Here is a 19121-nt window from a genome sequence, read left to right as displayed (position 1 = left end):
TAATCTCTAAGAATTCCAGTTAGCAAACATAAATAAGGGCTGTTTTTCACCCCTGTAAAATATATAAACTACTTCATTGCTGAAGTAACCATTATAGTTTATTACACAAAAACTCTGACTATAATTTAGAAAAACCCTGAAAATGGTTTGAAGCTATTCCAATCAACAAGTAATGACAACAAGCACTAGTATTACTTTGAACTAACAGGGAATCTTCTAAAGAGCTCAAGACCTGATGCTCTTCTCCTTACCCCATCGCTGAACCAAGATTTGAGGCAATTATCAATTTTCTTCCTTTTACACATAGAGAAACTGTGACACAGAAAGATTTTGGAACTTCCCGAAGGATACAAAATTAAAATAAGTAAATAACTAAAAGGAAAAAGCTACAATATAATTCAAGTCTCCTGATAATCCAGCTTAGATTTTTTTTTCCATTAGAACCGCTTTATACTTATCAATCTTAAACTATTACCCATTTAGAGTAAGTAATTGTAAAAAACTATTTTAATGGGATTTAAAACCATTTCACAGGCATTTTGTATCCCCCACAGAGTCCACGAACTTTTAACATAGGAAAATAAAAATACATTTGTTATTTTAAAAGAAAAATTATACCAGCTCCCTTAGACCTACAAAAAGACAGATTGTCCTGAAGTTACAGAAAGTAAATCTTTCTAAAACTCATTGTCTGAAGCAGATAATGAGAATTCATGAGCCGCTTTCATGTGCCCCACATTGTGCTAGATCCTGCTGTGGAAAATAACATCCTTAATAACCCTATAATTCAGTCAGTGGGTCCACCAGCCAATCAGCCAGTCAACAAGCCAGTGGATTTTTCTGTGTTCCACATTCCTGGCACTGGAGATATAAAGATGATCCAGAATGTTCCCAGTAGCCATAGACCTCATAGTCTAGTGGAGAAATTGATTAGACATGGCTAATTATAATACAGTATAAGTGTTGAAATGTTGCTACAATGGTAACTCATAGAAGAAAGCAATATATTTTCCCTTGCAGGGGAGAGGGCTTCTGAGAATCTTCATAGAAGAGAGGATATAGGAATAAGTCTTTTAAGTAAATAGGTTTTTTCTCCCAAGAGAAGGGGACACAAGAGCATTTCTAGGGAGAAAAAAAAAGTATGGGCTAACCTCTGGAAGTTTGAGGGTGAATGGCATTTACCAGGGGCATTGGGAGACAAGGCTCAAAGGGCAGAGGGAACAAACCATGAAAGACCTTGACTGAATGTTTCATTTCATAGGAAATGAAGAGCCATTGATAGTTTTCAAGTAGAAAAATGCATGGGTAATTCTGGAAGTTAATGCCACCAGCAGCATAAAAGACTATAAAATGGCAAGGAGATGAGTTGGCAGACTATGCCATTAGTTCAAGCAAGAGATGGAGAGAGTTCACTCCCAATAAAACTTCCTGCAGTGATGGAAACATTCTATAGTCTATGTACAAAATGGTAGCCATTAGTGAAAATGTGGCTATTCAACACTAGAAATTTAAATTGTCACATGTGGCTAGTGGCTCCCATATTGGACAATGCGGATCCATCTTAGAGAAACTAACCTTTGAGTTAAGCCTAAAGCAAGGCTTTCCAACTGCAGATTGCCATTGGTGGGTTGAAAATTGATAGTCAGACAAAATTGGAATTTTTTTTAATGAAAGAAGGAAATAGCCTAGGATGGGATTGAGTGGGGTGAGGTAAGGTAGGATGGAGTAGAGTAAGAGAGGATATGAGAGGCTAGGCTAGAAGTGGACAGGACAGGATAGAATAGGATAGAAACTATCCACATGCCATCGCAGACCAAGTGTGATTTTGACAAACTTTTATTTCAGTAATAGGGTTGTGTGTGTGTGTGTGCTCTGGGCCACAATATAAACTGTATTTTTTCCCCTCTGTATTATGTTTTAAAATGTCTGAAAGTCAGTGTCTTATGGTAAGAGATTTTTTAACTACACCAAGGGTTATTGGGAAGAGCTTTCCAGAAGGGTGAAAGAGTATAAGCAAAGTTCACTGAAGTCTGGAACAGGGATAACTCTGGATTGTTCAAGATTTTCCTAATTTTTTGTTTTTTGCCTATAAAATTATTTTATAATTTGGAACAGTTTTAGATTTACAGAAGAATTAAGATGGTAGTGCAGAGACTCCATTTACTTACACCTAGTTTCCCCTATCATTAAAATGTATTAGTATGGTACATTTGCTATAATTAATGAGCCAGTATTGATACATTATTATTAACTTATGTCCACACTTTCTATTATCTCCTATTTTTACCCAATGTCCTTTTCTATTCCAGGATTCTCTGCAAGCCACGACATTACATTTAGTTCTCATGTCCCCTTGGGCTCTTCTGGGCTGTGACATTTTTCAGATTTTCCTTATTTTTGATGACCTTGACAGTTTTGAAGAAGGTCAGGTATTTTATAAGGTGCCCCACTGTTGGAATTTTTCTGATAATTTCACAAGATTAGATTGAGATTATGGGTTTTTGTGAGAAGAACCACTGTGGTCAAATGCCATTTTCAATTTATCATATCAATGATATGATGATTACATGACTGAGTTAGTATTTCTCAGTTTTCTCCACTGGGAATTATTCTTTTTTATCCCCTTTTCTACACTGTACTTTTTGGAAGGTACTTCACTGTGTTCCTAACTTGTCTTAAAATAAATGAATTGCTTAATTAAAGAAATAATTCAAATGCCTGGATTTTCTCTGTAAGAGATTTGATTTAATTATTTTTTTACTTGAGTAACTCATATTGAGTTCTGTCCAAAGTGAGCTACTTCTGAATACAGACAACAGTCTCTTTTTAGATACAGCATTCTTTCTCTGCAGCAGGCAGGGTATTTTTTTTTTATCACTTCTTATGTTCTTCAGGCTCCAAATATGATACACTAAAAAAACTGTGTGATTGACCAGGAATTCCAAAATAAACAGGAAAGGAGTTAACTGAAAATCAGTTGTGAGTCCTTTTTCCTTTCTCTGCAGCTTCTGATTTTGACATTCTAGACGTATCAAACCAAAATGTTACGGTTTGTTTGGTTTTTTTTTTACTCAGAAAGGAAGATTCATATTTAGCTAATTTTTAGGAAGGAAAATCCCTTACAGAGAAAATCCAGGCATTTGAATTATTTTTTTTGAAAAGAAAATAAGACAAGAGGATCAAGTCTTCTGCAATAATCCCAAGGTAAATTCCCACCCAAATCACCTGCTACTCATCAATTGCAATAAAAATTGCCTAACTTTCTACCACTGCTACCCCTGTGGGCATAAACAATACCAACAAAAAAAGAACTTCCTGAGCAAGTTCCTAATTTTATTACTTTCCTACTTGTGCTTCTTACAGTGTCCTCACTTTGTGATTTATACACATGGGTGATGCAATGAGTGATGCTTAATCTAATCACTGGAAGCCTTTTAGGAGGATTCAGAAAAGACAGGCTCTCTTCCTACTTCAGCTGGCGAGCCTCTCTTGTGGAGTTCGTCCAGACCCTCCATCGGAATTATCACTTCACAGCCTGCCCTGTGGATTTTGGACTCTGCATTCCCATGGTCACATGAGACACTTTTATAAATTTTATATTTGTGAGTGTTCCCCATTGATTCTGTTTCTATAGTATTAGCCCTAACTAACACAACTTGGTACCAGGACTGGTTCTTAAGAAACAGAATCTTAAAAATGGTTTTTATGAATGGGTTTCTACTCTGACTGGACTCAAAGGCACTAAGGACGCTGATTCCCATAATCAGAATGACACTCCCAATCCATGGACTGAGGCGGCAAAAGAGATAGTCAAAATATCACCATTCGATTCTCCTAATGCTTCACTTGTACGAAGTCAGGCTCTGGGGGATAATGTTTCTGACACCTTTATGGAGTGTTGTGGAAATAGGAGGTATAGAGATGTTGGCTGGTTGTTGTTAGATACACTGTCTACATTAAAGGGTGAAAGGGATGGGCTTAAGGCTTCAAACGAGAAGCTTAAGTGCCGTCTGACAGATGTAGAAGTTTCTATGGGTATTTTGAAGGAAAATCTTATTTCCTGTAGCCGTAGACTTGAGATCTCTGAAAATCAGACTCAGAATCTTAATGTTAGAGTAGCAACTTTACAACATAAACTGAAATCTCAGTGTCGCATGGTGTCTGCCATTAAAGTGAGGGCACTGATTGGAAAGGAGTGGGACAATGAAAAATGGGATGGTGACATATGGATTGATAATGATGTTGGGGGTGAGGTTGAAATCCTAGGTCATGCTGAGTCTTCTCTAGATACCCTGTAATAGTTTGCCCTGAGAACATAGCTGCTCCACCTCCAGCCTGCCTTGAGGAGTTGGCCACCCAACCTCCACCTGAAGGTATTAGCCCTAGAGTGATTAATCGTGTTTCACCAGATGAAGCTGCAAATGAATGCCCTGAAGCAAATGGCTTGGAAGATATTTCTAGTTCTTTTCATGACCCACCCCCACCACCCCTCATTTCTTCCAGACCAATAACTAAACTAAAGTCTCAACAGGCCCTTAAGGGTGAGGTACAAAGTATCACACATGAGGAAGTACGTTATACTCCAAAAGAACTGTGTGAGTTTTCCAATTTATATAGACAGAAATCAGGGGAATATGTGTGGCAATGGATGTTAAGGGTGTGGGATAATGGTAGAAGGAATATAAGGCCGAATCACACTGAATTTATTGACATGGGCCCACTAAGCAGAGATTCTGCATTTAATGTTATAGCTTGAGGGGTTAGAAAAGGTGTTAACCATTTATTTGGATGGTGGTTGAAACATGGATCAAAGCGTGGCCGACATTACCTGAGGTTGAAATGCCAGAACTGCCCTGGTCTAATGCAGATGAGGAGATCTAGAGGCTTAGAGAGATTGGAATGTTAGAGTGGATTTATCATGCAAAGCCTTCTCTTACACCCTAGGAATGTCCAGAGGATGCACCTTTTACCAGAACAGTGAGAAATAAATTTGTGAGACTAGCGCCATCATCACTGAAAAGCTCTGTAGTTGCACTTCTCTGTAGGTCAGATATTACTGTAGGAACTGCTGCCACTGAGCTGGAATCCTTAAACACAATGGGGATGACAGGATCCCGAGTTGGCAGAAGCCAGGTGGCAGCACTTAATCACCAAAGACAGGGTAGACGTGGCTATTATAATAGACAGCAAACTCAAAGCAGGAGTCAAAATTATATGAGTCGCAGAGATTTGTGGCATTAGCTAGTAAATCATGGGGCACGTAGAAGTACAATAGAAGGACAGTCTACTAAATTCTTGCTTGAGCTATATAAGCAAAAGAGTTCTATGTCAAGTGAACAGAAGTCTAACCTGGATTACAAAAACACAGAGTCACAGCCCCTTAATCAATTTCCAGATGAGACAGTTTACAGACCCAGAGCCCCTTGAATGAAGGGGAGGCCAGGTCCCTTTGGGGGAGAACCCTGTTACACTGCCACAAATTTATACTGTTAACCTTCCTCTAAGTCTTCCCCAAGGAGACTGACAGCCTTTTACCAGGGTAGCTGTGCATTGGGGAAAAGGAAATGATCAGATATTTTGGGGATTATTAGACACTGGTTCAGAAGTGACATTAATTCCAGGGGACCCAAAATGTCACTCTGGGCCATCAGTCAGAGTGGGGGCTCATGGAGGCCAGGTAATCAATGGAGTTTTAGCTCAGGTTCATCTCACAGTGGGTCCAGTGGGTCCCCAGACCCATTCTGTAGTTATTTCCCCAGTTCCAGAATGTATAATTGAAATAGACATACTGAGCAACTGCCAGAATCCCCACATTGGCTCTCTAACTCATGCAGTGAGGGCTATTACTGTGAGAAAGGCCAAGTGGAAGCCACTAGAACTGCCCCTACCTAGCAAAATAGTAAATCAGAAGCAATACCATATTCCTGGAGGGATTGCAGAGATTACTGCCACTCTTAAGTACTTGAAGGATGCAGGAGTGGTGATTCCCACCACATCCCCAATCAACTCTCCTATTTGGCCTTTGCAGAAAACAGATGGGTATTGGAGGATGACAGTGGATTATCATAAGCTCAACCAGGTGGTAACTCCAATTGCAGCTGCTCTTCCAGATGTGGTATCATTGCTTGAGCAAATCAATACATCCCTGGTACCTGGTATGCAGCTATTGTTCTGAAAAATGCTTTTTTCTCAATAGCTATGTGTAAGGACCACCAGAAACAGTTTGCTTTCAGCTGGCAAGGTCAGCAATATACTTTCACTGTCCTATTTCGGGGTATATATCAACTCTCCAGCCCTATGTCATAATCTTGTCCACAGGGACCTTGATCGTTTCTCCCTCCCATAAGACATCATGCTGGTCCATTATATTGATGATATCATGTTGATTGGACCTAGTGAGCAAGAAGTAGCAACTACTCTATACTTACTCGTAAGGCATTCGTGTGTCAGAGGATGGGAGATAAATCCAACAAAAATACAGGGGCCTTCCACCTCAGTGAAATTTCTAGGTGTCCAGTGGTGTGGGGCATGTCGAGATATCTTTTCTTCTAAGGTGAAGGATAAGTTGCTGCATCTGGGCACTACTACGACCAAAAAAGAGCCACAGCATCTAGTTGGTCTCTTTGAATTTGGTGACAATATATCCCTCATTTGGGTTTGCTACTCTGGCCCATTTATTGAGTGCCAGAAAAGCTGCTAATTTTGAGTGGGGACCTGAACAAGAAGAGGTTCTGTGACAGGTCCAGGCTGCTATACAAGTTGCTCTGCCACTTGGGCCATATGATCCAGCAGATCCAGTGTTGCTGGAAGTGTCAGTGGCAAATAGAGAAACTGTTTGAAGACTTTTGCAGACCCCTATAGGAGAATCATAACACAGACCCTTAGGATTTTGGAGCAAAGCCTTACCATCTGCTGTAGATAACTACTCTCCTTTTGAGAAACAGCTTTTGGCCTGCTACTAGGCCTTAGTAGAGACTGAACGCTTAACCATAGGCCACCAAGTTACCATGAGACCTGAGTTGCCTATCATGAGCTGGGTGTTCTCTGACCCACCAAGCCATAAAGTTGGGTGTGTGCAGCAGCACTCTATTGTAAAATGGAAATGATATATCTGAGATAGGGCCAGAGCAGGTCCTGAAGGCACAAGTAGGTTACATGAAGAAGTGGCCCAAATGCCCATGGGCTCCACTCCTGCCACATTACATTCTCTTTCTCAGACCAGAGCTATGGCCTCTTGGGGAGTTCCTTACAGTGAATTGACTGAGGAAGAGAAAACTCAGGCCTGGTTTATAGATGTTTTGGCACAATATGCAGGTACCACCTGAAAGTGGACAACTGCAGCACTATAACCCCTTTCGGGGGTGTCCTTGAAGGACAGTGGTGAGGGGAAATCCTCCCAGTGGGCAGAACTTCCAGCAGTGCACCTGGTTGCTCATTTTGATTGGAATGAGAATTGGCCAGAGGTGCATTTGTATACTGACTCATGGGCTGTTGCTAATGGTTTGGCTGGATGGTCAGGGACTTGGAAAGACCATAATTGGAAAATTGGTGACAAAGAGGTCTGGGGAAGAAGTATGTGGACAGACCTTTCTGAGTGGGTGAAAAACATGAAGATATTTGTGTCCCGTGTGAATGCACACCAGAGGGTGACTTCAGCAGAGGAAGGTTTTAATAATCAAGTGGATAAGATGACCCATTCTGTGGATACCAGTCAGCCTCTTTCCCCAGCAACTCCTGATATTGCCCAATGGGCTCATGAACAAAGTGGTCATGGTGGTAGGGATAGAGGTTATGCATGGGCTCAGGAACATGGACTTCCACTCACCAAAGCTGACTTGGCTACAGCCACTGCTGAGTGCCCAACCTGCCAGCAACAGAGACCCACACTCAGCCCCCAATATGGCACCATTCCCTGAGGTGACCAACCAGCTACATGGTGGCAGGCTGATTACATTGGACCACTCCCTTCATGGAAGGGGCAGCAATGTGTTCTAACTGGAATAGATACCTACTCTGGATATGGGTTTGCTTTTCCTGCACACAATGCTTCTGCCAAAACTGCCATCCATGGGCTGACAGAATGCCTTATCCATCGTCATAGTATTCCACATAGCATTACTTCTGATCAAGGAACACACTTCACAGCAAATGAAGTGTGGGAATGGGCACATGCTCATGGAATTCTCTGGGCTTACCACATTCCCCATCATCCAGAAGCAGCTGGATTGATAGAACAGTGGAACAGCCTTTTGAAAACTCAATTGCAGTGCCAACTAGGTGGCAATACCTTGAAGTGCTGGTATAATATTCTCCAGGAAGCTGTATATGCTCTGAATCTGCATCCACTGTATGGTGCTGTTTCTCCCATAGCCAGGATCCATGGGTCCAGGAACCAAGGGGTGGAAATAGGAGTAGTACCACTCACTATTACCCCTAGTGATCCACTAGGAAAATTTTTGCTTCCTTTCCTTGCGACCCTGAGCTCTGCTAAACTGCAGGTTTTAGTTCCAGAAGGGGAAGTGCTTCCACTAGGAGAAACAACAATGATTCCATTGAACTGGAATCTAAGACTGCCACCTGGTCACTTTGGACTACTCATGCCCCTGGATCAACAAGACAAGAAAGGGATTACATTATTGTCTGGGGTGATTGACCCTGACTATCAGGGGGAAGTAGGAGTGCAACTACACAATGGAGGTAAAGAAGAGTTTTCTTGGGATATAGGAGATCCCCTAGGGCGTCTTTTAATACTACCATGCTCTGTGATTAAAATCAATGGAAAACTGCAACAACCCAACCCAGGTAGGACTACTAATGGCTCTGAAACTTCAGGAATGAAGGTTTGGGTCACCCCACCAGGCAAAGAACCACGACCAGCTGAAGTACTTGCTGAGGGTAAAGGGAACATGGAATGGGTAATGGAAGAAGGTAGTGATAAATGTGAACTACGACCATGTGATCAGTTACAGAAATGAGGACTATAATACTGTTTTGTCCCTGTTATACTATTTAAGTTGTAAGATATCAAGTTTAAGAATGAATATTACCCTAGGACTTGCATTCTATTCTGGAGAGATTTAATATATTTCCAGTTATATACAGGACAGTTGAGTATTGTTAGGTGAAAGAAAAAATGTGTATTTTATTGTTGTTTATTTAGAAATTAGCTGTGGTTTAAGGTGATATGCATAGCTGCCAAGTTGACAAGGGGTGGACTGTCATAGTCAGGTTTATGTGTCAACTTGGCCAAGTGGTGGTACCTGTTTGTCTGGTTGGGCAAGTGCTGGCCTGTTGCAATGAGGACATTTCATAGAATTAAATCATAATCACGTCAGCTGCATATGCAGCTGATTCCATTTGTAATCAGCCAAGGGGAGTGTCTTCTGCAATGAGTGATGCTTAATTTAATCACTGGAAGCCTTTTAAGGAGGATTCAGAAAATATAGGCTCCCTTCCTACTTCATCTCGTGAGCTTTTCCTGTGTAGTTCATCCAGACCCTCCATTGGAATTGTCAGCTTCACAGCCTGCCCTGCAGATTTTGGACTCTCCATTCCCACGGTCACGTGAGACACTTTTATGAATTTTATATTTGTGAGTGTTCCCTGTTGATTCTGTTTCTCTAGAGAACCCTAACTAATACACCCTTTTTTTCCATATATGAGAAGTCATCTTCCTTTAGCAAGCATATAACTAAAAACAAGGAGAGTTGTTGTGCTTGAGTAATGTAAACATTTCAGAACCTTTGTTTAGTTTGGCAGGGATATGGCATTAGGTCTTTAAAGACATGAGCAAGTTAACTTCTCATTTCATAAAGAAAGCTTAAGGCTTTCAGATGTTTGCTGACATCTAGTCCTAGTTTACCTAGAGATAGTTAATTTCATGATGTTGTTCTCATCTTGTTTCTCCAAACCCAGCCTCTTTTCCTAGCTCCCTTTTAGCATTTTTCCATCCCTTTTCTGCCCATTTAAGTTTCTCTGAGTGCTCATTCCTAGGTCTTAATTCACAACATACTTGCTCTGTGCTACAGTTTTCTGCTTCCTCGAAGAGTATCTCCAGCCTGCAATGCCTTTTGGGATAGTTTCCTTCTGAAGCATTGCTATTGACAAAAAAACCAGAGTAGTACTCAAATGTATTTGTAAATGAATGAATGAATTCTCCTACCCATGCTACTCATCTTAAGTAGTCTTAAAGTCTTTAAAAAAAATAAATAACTGTCATGTAATCACAGAAATAAGAAAAATGAACTCAAAAGGAAGTGGCAACATATTACCTAAGAGACTCTAGAACCTAAAAATAGTGCATATTCTAACAATAGGTGGTAGCAGATGGTTTACCAATAATAACCAACTCTCTCTCTTCTCACCTTTTCATAATAAGAAGCAATGAATAAAGAATCTTTAAAATTGCTTCTCAACAAGAGGGGGGAAAGTCAGAGAAAGAGGGGAAATTGATGCTTTAATTGACTGACAGTTCTAAAGTGAGATGGGAAAATGACATAACTTTTCACATCAGAGCTTGCTACTAAGAGTGCTGGAAAAAGACACAGGAGATTGTGGAACCTGGCAAGAAAATTTTCTATTGTTAACTCCCTTAGCCATTAGCACTATGCAAATAAATTTCAAATGGCAAGATTTTAAATCAGTGCAGATTTGGAATATTTGTGACCAAGATCTTCAGTTAGTGCATGTTGGCATGCTTTCCATTTGTTGTTTCCTTGATTGCTTGCTTGCTTGCTTGATTGATTGATTTTTAGAAGCTTAAACAATGAACATTTTATCATTTCACAATTTCTGCAGCTCAGGAATCTGGGCACAGCTTAGCTGGGTGTCTCTGGCTCAAGGTCTTTGACAAGACTGCAATCAAGGGTGGTGGGAGGTCCATTAAAGCTGCCTGAGCAAGCCTTTTAATTTTAAAAAAGAAATCAATGGCTAGCCAGTTAATTCATACATTTTAAAAAGCTGGAATGTATATAGAAAATATCAATTATATTTCTAAGTGAGCTATACTCTCTGGTTTGTAAAAGTGAAAAGGGTATTAATATTTTAAACAGATTTTCAGTGCACGGTTGATTCTGAGTGAGTAATGCCCATGGGGAGAGTAGAGGTATGGATTTTCTAAAATGATGGATAATCCAAAATCATTTTAACCTGGCTTCAAAATGCAAGCAAAGATAATTTAGGAGCTTAAAGCTTCATGCTCTCAAACCTACCACAGTATTTCCCTGTTAAAAACCTCTGGGGTCCCCTTAATTCTCAGAGTAAAAGCAAAACACTTTGCTTATATGATTAGGCACTACAACGCATGGCTTGACTCTGGCCACGCAGCCTTATCTCCCTCCCATCTCCCTCCCCAGTTCCTCCACCTCCCATGCTCTTCCCACCTCTAAACTTTCCACAAGTTGATTCCTCTGTCTTGGCCTTTGTGTCACAGCCTATCCCACCTCCCAATCCCCAACCCACCTATTTTATCTGTTTGAGTCTGAATCATCCCTCAGATCTTTTCTGAAATGCCTTTTCCTCAGACTGGGTCAGGTTTCCCACAGCCCTGATGCAATGCATGTTTCCTTTAGGGCCCTTAACATAGTGATAATTATATAAGTATATATTATTTGATTATCACCTGTCTTCCCAACAAGTCCAAGCTTCATAAGAGAAAAGACTGTTTCAACTTCAGCCAACACAACCTGGCACTTGACACCTCATAAATGAATGGATTCTCACATTCTTGATCTGTTTGAAGGCACTGCCCTCAAACTCTGGATAATTGGGAGCAAGCAAGTATGCATAGCCATGGATAAGTTTTTTTTTTTTAATTAAGTTTAGTTGTTACCAGTAAGCCAACCTAAAAGCTCCAATTGGAATAACTTGTAACTTCCACCCTTTTAGCCCAACTGTGGAAAACCTTGGTTGCTTCATAATATTGCTTGCTGAAATTATCACTCTTCTGTCACTCATTTCCTCTAATGTCTAGCTCTATTCACCTTTGCTCTTTCTCTGCAATCAAAGCTAGGAGAAAAAAAAAGAATATTGGCCTCCCATCAAGGCCCACCAACCAAGACAAAACATAAATTTAGACCCAATTACTTAATTCCCATTCTGGCTTCCAGGCAAAGTGGGAGTCTGACTTTTCTTTTCATAAGAAAGTAGAACTGCTTGGGTTTTGCATTCATCTATTGATTTGAATTATCTTGGCCACTATTACATGATAATTGAAAACTTGCTTATACATGAACTTTCCATTTTAAGGTTTTGTGGAACTGATGCTTATCAGAAGAGGTCATTTCTTGTTAAAGCCAAGCTGTATGAAAATCAACAATAGGTAGCCATATTTCACTTATGGCTTTCTTGGGATTATGAGTGCATCACAATTATTTTTTTAAGCTGGTTTCTTGGCATTCGTTCATTTACTCATTCATTCAGCAAACATTTACTGAGGACCCACGTGTATGCCAGGCCTTACCCTAGGATCCAGCATGCAAGGATAAGTGAGGGTGTCCCCCATAGCCTAAGGAGTCTACAGTCTTTTGGGGCAAAACATCTCACTTTTCCCCAAAAGAGGATCAAAGTAAAGAGAGACGTTTCCAGGTCAGAAGATAGAAGTAAGTGATCTTCATAAAATTGTAACTGTGATTGGAATAGTGTTCTAGTTTGCCAGCTGCCAGAATGCAATATACCAGAAACAGAATGGCTTTTAAAAAGGGGAATTTAATAAGTTACAAGTTTACAGTTCTAAGGCTGAGAAAATGTCCCAATTAAAACAAGTCTATAGAAATGTCCAATTTAAGGCATCTAGGGAAAGCATACCTTGGTTCAAGAAAGCCGATGACATCCAATGTTTCTCAGCTGGAAGGGCACATGGCAAACATGGCGGCATCCACTTGCTTTTTCATGGCTCTACAAAAAAAGGGACTCTCTCCAAAATGTTTCCTCTTTTAAAGGATTCCAGTAAGCAACTCCACCTTCAATGGGTGGAGACACACCTCCATGGAAATCATCTAATCAAAAGTTACCACCCACAATTGGGGTCACATCTCCATGGAAACAATCAAAATGCTCCTATCCAGCAGTATTGAATGAGGTTTAAAGGGCATGGCTTTTCTGGGGTCCACCACAGATTCAAACTGGCAGAAATAGTAAAGATTATCAAAGTGGACTTTGATGGTGCAGCACCATTGTATTCATAGGAGTCAGAAGAACAGGCACAAAGTTGAGTCTGTTTCCCCTCCTGAACAGTCATGCCCACCATGACTAGGAAAGTCTGCAAAATCTTCAGGGGTCTTTCTAAGAAACGATATATGCTCTTCTTTCCAAGATGTTTTAACTGTTGGTCCTATCTAAAGGGCAATGACACATTTCTATATGGTTTTCATAAATTCTCTAACCCAAAACCAAATGACCACCCAAAGTTATGCCTTGGACTTCTCATTTGTTTTGGGGTCCCCAAGAACACCCATATATTCACTGGCTTGCTTAAAGGACTCAGAAGATTCAGCATATCTAAAGTTTCTTACAATGGAGAGATATACAAAAAGATCAGCAAGGGAAAAAGACACAGGTAGAGGCTAGAGAAATCCATGTACAGGCTTCCAATGCTCTCTGCCTCCCATGTGGGGACACATAAAGTGTGGTCCTTTCTCCAGCAGCAAAAAATAAATAAAAATAAAAATGCAGTAATGTATGTGCAATGTTTCTACCCAGGAAAGCTCATTATAGACTCAGCTCGCAAGATTTTTATTGGGGCTTTTCACATAGGCATCATCCTTTGCCCTGGCAACTACCAACTTTCCAACTCCCAGAATAAAGCAAGTGTTTCTCCATAAATTACATTGCTGAACAGACTAGACAAAGTGAATCATCCTTATCAGATAAGGAATGGAGGGAACACCCTGAAAGCCAAGTTCCAACCTAGCCAGCAGATCATACTAAAGATAGCAGCCATGGGCTTGCTATATTAACTCATTTCTGCACACCATTCTTTAAACCTTCTGCCAGAATATATGTGGTAGGAAATAGAAAAGTTCACATTTATCTCTCTCTGTATACATTGCTTAAGAAAATATGGGTAGCCTCAATTTTTAGGTGCTATTATCACTAGAATTATTTATAAGTAGAGATAACCCAATTATATAAATATTATTGTTACTAATAATATTTTTGCTATTAATTTTACAAGTAGTTATTAGTAGTCGTAGTAACAGTATTGATTTATATGATTAATATACTGCACATTGTTTTTATATAATATTCATACTAGTCATATTTCTATTAATAGTCATATAAAATCCATTCAGTGATATTTAAAATTCTCTGAAAGGTTTAATGTCCTGAAGTCATGGAAACCTAAGGAGACTCTGTGTTTAATCACGTATGTTATTTTTCTTCTAATTTTTTACCTCTTTTAACAGGTCAGACTTTCTGCAGCTTCCAGGAGCCGACCATGGATTTCAGGAGTGTGAAGGAATATTTATCCTGGCTCTACTTTCAATACCAAATCATCAGTTGCTGTGCTGTTCTGGAGCCCTGGGAACAATCTATGTTCAATACCATCGTACTAACCATTTTTGCTATGGTTGTATATACTGCCTATGTGTTTATCCCAATCCACATTCGCCTGGCTTGGGAATTCTTCTCAAAAATATGTGGATATCACAGCACAATACCTAATTGATCTTGTTTGCATTCTGTGAAATGGCACTGCATATTTATATGTTGCTACAACTTATTGATGGAGACAAATACTGTGTCTTCTTTCACTATATGGATGGCCTGAAAATCACTCTTGTCTCTATGCACTCTTGTATCCTGCCTGGAGTTAGAGATAGATGTCTCTTTCAGTTCCTCTGCACATGCGCCATTGTGCATCAGAGCATAGATAACTCGATGACTTTTTTTCCCCCTCCCTATAACTTTAGTTTTGCCTTTTTTTTTTCAATCAAGACAATTTCATATAAAGATTTTCTGGAAAATAGGCTCATAAGATACCTATTATTAGAATCATATCTGAAACACTCCTTTGATACATATTCTATACTCAAGGATATATTTTTTAAAAAAACCTTTTCAGAGGTTATTGCCAGAAGTATCCTATCACCATTTACAATGTGTGAAAGATTAAGTAAATTATATGGACACCCCGCCACCCCAACCCCCACCAAAATCTTGCTGTCTAGTAAAGTGCTGAAACTTAACATTGTTTGACTTCAAATTCAAGGAATGGGTTAGAGCCAACTAATTATCCCCTTTCAGGCATGGTTCAGGAATTGTTTCAAATGCCTCAAAACGTCTGACTTCATGGCAGTCTAAAATCAACAATGCTGATTTTAGATAACAAAGTAAGTATTATAATACAAAATATTTTTAAGTGTAAGAAACAAAATATCATCAAAGTAAATTCAGGTATTGTGGCTGGTATTGCTGTCTTGCCTTGTATGATGCTGGGGGAAAAGAATAGAAATTGCTTCTTTCTGTGATTTCACTCTAGAGGGGGAAAAAAAGTGTGTACTGAGCTACAGGAAGAAAAGCTAATAAATAGACTGGAAGTAATATTCTACCAGCAGGAACGCAACAGTTCCAGTTAAAAGCTTTGATATAGTGGCTCCTTTGCAGAGCAGAAACATGATTTATTAAATTTTCTTTGAAGTGTTTATCTTAAAAACAAATACAAGATTTTAATTATAGTGCAGAATCAAATATGAATGCCAAAGACCAAGCTTTGCAGTTTTTCTTTCCTCTCTAAATATTAATGTTAATTCTGGAGGGTAAAAATATAACTAGTTTCTGAGCAATATTTTCACCCTTGTTTGCGTCATGAAAAAAATGTTTCTTTTAAGCAGGGTCAGAGAGAAAGATGTTTGGCATGTCAGATTAATTTGCATGTTTGTTAAAAAACAGACACATGTCTTGAAGATAAACCAGGTCTGAACATGTATTTGTTGATTTTTGCAAAATAAAATTTAAGTTTAATTTTATAAGTAAAAAATAATCACCTTTCAATTTGTATTTTCCTTGCAGTGCACTAAATACCTAAGTGGTTTTATCTGTTTTTTACTTCAAACGTATTCGCTCATCTTCTCTTCACTAATTCAATGTGGCAACTGACCTTAAAATAGTAGCACCATTTGTTGAATTTTTGTTTGATTGTTTGCAAGGGTAATTCAGTGGTAGAATTTTCACCTGCCATGCAGGAGACCTGGGTTCAATTCTGGGTCCATGCACTTCCCAAAAACAAATAAGCAAAACAAACAAAAATTCAACAAATGGTGCTGCAATAACAAGATACTCAGGTGGAAAAATAATGATATGTGACCTGCCATGCAGTATACAAAAAGAGAAAACAGGAGGGTAAGAACTAATGTTTATCAAGGGTCTGTTCCATGCTGAGCATGTTTCGTGTGTTGTAGTAGGCACTGAGGTCTCCTATTTACAGGTAAGGAACAACCTGAAACTTGGAAAAGTTATCTTTCTTGCTCATTGTCTCTTATCTACTAGAGGCAAAGCTAGGAGGTCAATCCAGACCAGGGCCCCACACTGAGTCCTGCAAAAAGCTGCCACATTGAAATCCATGACAGAACAAGGTGAGCAAATGAAAGGTGATGGGACAGGATCAGCAACATGTTAGAAAGCAGAGTGCCGTAAGGGACATGAGACGGCCCAGGTTGGTGGAAGAGCGAGGCCAGGCCCCAGGGGCCATCTTAGCTGCTGTATCAAGGAAGCTGTGCTCACCCATTGCCATGCTTCCCCGGCTCACGTGCCTATTTTGAAAGATTGCTTTGACTTTTACATATTTGACAGAGGAGTTCAGTTAAGCATGAACTTGGACTCATTTCCAGTTCACAGTGATTCAACACCCTTATAGACATGGACCCCTGCTAACTATTCTTGGAATTCAATCACAAAGATACAGCATTGACCTTCTCAAAATCCCCCTTCTAAAAATAAGAGAATTAAAATAAACATGAGTAGACATGGTAAAGCTTAAAAAAAAAAAAAAAGGATTATTGCAAAGCACTGCCCCAGGATGTACCTCGAAAGTAAGCATTTCCTCTGAGCAATCAAAATAATAAATAAAAGGTCCCAAACCTATAATCATAGTTTGGAAGTTCTTCTAAGCCAGGAGACGCACTTTGCTTGACCATAGCTAGCCAGATTAGAAACATTTTTTAAATGCCCTTCCTTTGTTTCTATTACTTGGTTATTTTTATGGTGTATATAGGACTTGAGGGGAAAAAAAAAAAAGCAAAGTTCCATGTTTCTAACGGCTTGCATTCATCACTCACTAAACTAGGAATCATAAGTGTTCCCTCACTGGTATTGGCCCGTTGACAATTGCTTTTATCTACTTGTGCAAAAAGAAACACAATGCCAAAAAAGCAGGCAGTTGTCACATCAAGATAACATCGATCTGTCTAATAAAGATGAGTGTACAAAACAAAATTCACTGATCTATGCTTCCTATTCCTTTCTTCTTCCACTGACATCTTTAAGTTCCCTCGCTAGAAGTGCATGTAGTCTTCAAAGGCAGGAAATCTGCCCTTATTTCTGAATCTCCAATATCTACCCCAGTGCCTAGTACAGGGTTTATCAGATACACACCTTAAAAAACACCTACATAGCTCTCTGTACCCTATGTCCACAAGAAAATAAGGAAGCTCAGTATCCGTAATGAGCCATCCTCAGAGTGGACAGGCTTAGGTTGCCAATCCAAAGAGTAACTCTCATTTATTCATTTATTCACTCATGCAACACATTTTTCCAAAAGCCTACCATGTATTAATAGATAGAGGAAAGGATAGATAGATATGTGATGAAGAAAGTACAGTAGAAACTAGCTGGTGGGTATTCAGATGTTTACTGCAAGATTCCTTTAATTGTGCTGCATGGTTGGAATTTTTAATTAGAAACTATTGGGGAAAAATGCCTACAACATGCTAGGTATTGAACATGTTGCTGGAGAAACAAAGTTGAATGAGACAGAAGCATCACTGATCTTATAAATCAGATGGCCCATAAGCAAGAAGACCAAGAACAAAAAACAAACAAGCAAGCAAAATATTTACAAACTGTTGTAAGGGTTTATGAAAGAAATAGCAGGATGCTGGTGAAAATACCAAGTGGCTATGGTGAGCGGAGCACTCAGTGTGAAGGGAACCACAGGCTTGCTTCTGCATTTACTGTAAAATCCTGCCTCATCTGAGCACGGGACTTGGAGCAGGGGAGAGATGGGGGAGGGAAGTGATGTCATTTACTGGAAGAAGATGACACTGGCTATTGTGTGAGAGGAGCAGAGAGAACCAATGCAACTTTTGCTGGACTCCAGACAAGAGCTGGACCAACGCAGTGGTATCCGAGACAAGAAAGGTGGGCTGTTTGATTTGACAAACATTTCTAAATGACAAACATTTAGAAAGTAGGCAGAACTTGCTGACAGATGCGATCAAAGTGGTAATTTCATTAACTACACAAAATCTTTTTCTTTAAACTTCTAACCCACCCTAAAGAAACTTCCTCCTCCTTTTGGGAAAGTTTATTTCCAGAGCTGATTCAATGGGGTATAAGAGACTAGAACCTTTCTGAGAGGTTGAAAGAAACAGACTTTGTATTTTTTCTAATTTGTTTGCACTTTTAAAGCTTTGCTGTGGCTTACGAAGAATTCTTATACTTCTGATACGAAGAAAGGACTCGATTTTCCACCATGAAATAGAATGTTATTCTCTGGGTATTTTGCATCATCAAAACTGACTAAGCAAAATAGTACCAGCCTTGGTTGTTGCTAGGGATTAAATTATTCTGACATCATTTTAGGGCTTGTAAAGTCTCTGAGGACAAACTTGAAGGTTTGAGTCCTCTTTAATTCATTTCTGAATTATTATGCTGACAATGACAAAATTAATGGCTGTGGAAAGAGTTAATGGTGGGTTAGTGGGGCAGGGCTGACCAATTTTTATGTTTGGTTATTTACACAAAACTTATAAGGAAATAGCAGGCAGAAGAGTTCGAAAATAAAATTCCAGTTACTTTTACTATAATGACAAAGATATTTCAGTAGCTTTACAAAGGCTTGGTGAATGTCACTTTATGATAACATTCACACATCTAATCACTTTCTCGGAAAATTCAAAATT

At 39.4% G+C, this 19121-nt stretch overlaps 1 protein-coding gene across 2 annotated transcripts in view; it reads left to right on the top strand.

The window, feature by feature from the left end:
* The window catches only part of SPTSSB (serine palmitoyltransferase small subunit B), a 42135-nt gene extending 24722 nt beyond the window's left edge, over positions 1 to 17413 (top strand). For both annotated transcript variants that reach the window (XM_077159150.1, XM_077159149.1), the window contains one exon: positions 14406 to 17413. In XM_077159150.1, coding sequence (XP_077015265.1) covers positions 14438 to 14668 — 231 coding nt within the window. In that variant the 5' untranslated portion in view covers positions 14406 to 14437 and the 3' untranslated portion in view covers positions 14669 to 17413. The remainder of the gene's footprint in view (positions 1 to 14405) is intronic.
* The last annotated feature ends 1708 nt before the right edge of the window (positions 17414 to 19121 follow it).

This window comes from Tamandua tetradactyla, chromosome 5 (assembly GCF_023851605.1).
Source record: "Tamandua tetradactyla isolate mTamTet1 chromosome 5, mTamTet1.pri, whole genome shotgun sequence".
Classification (NCBI taxonomy): domain Eukaryota; kingdom Metazoa; phylum Chordata; class Mammalia; order Pilosa; family Myrmecophagidae; genus Tamandua; species Tamandua tetradactyla.
The sequence above is the reverse complement of the archived record's forward strand: the minus strand, read 5'-3'. Positions and strand labels throughout refer to the sequence as shown.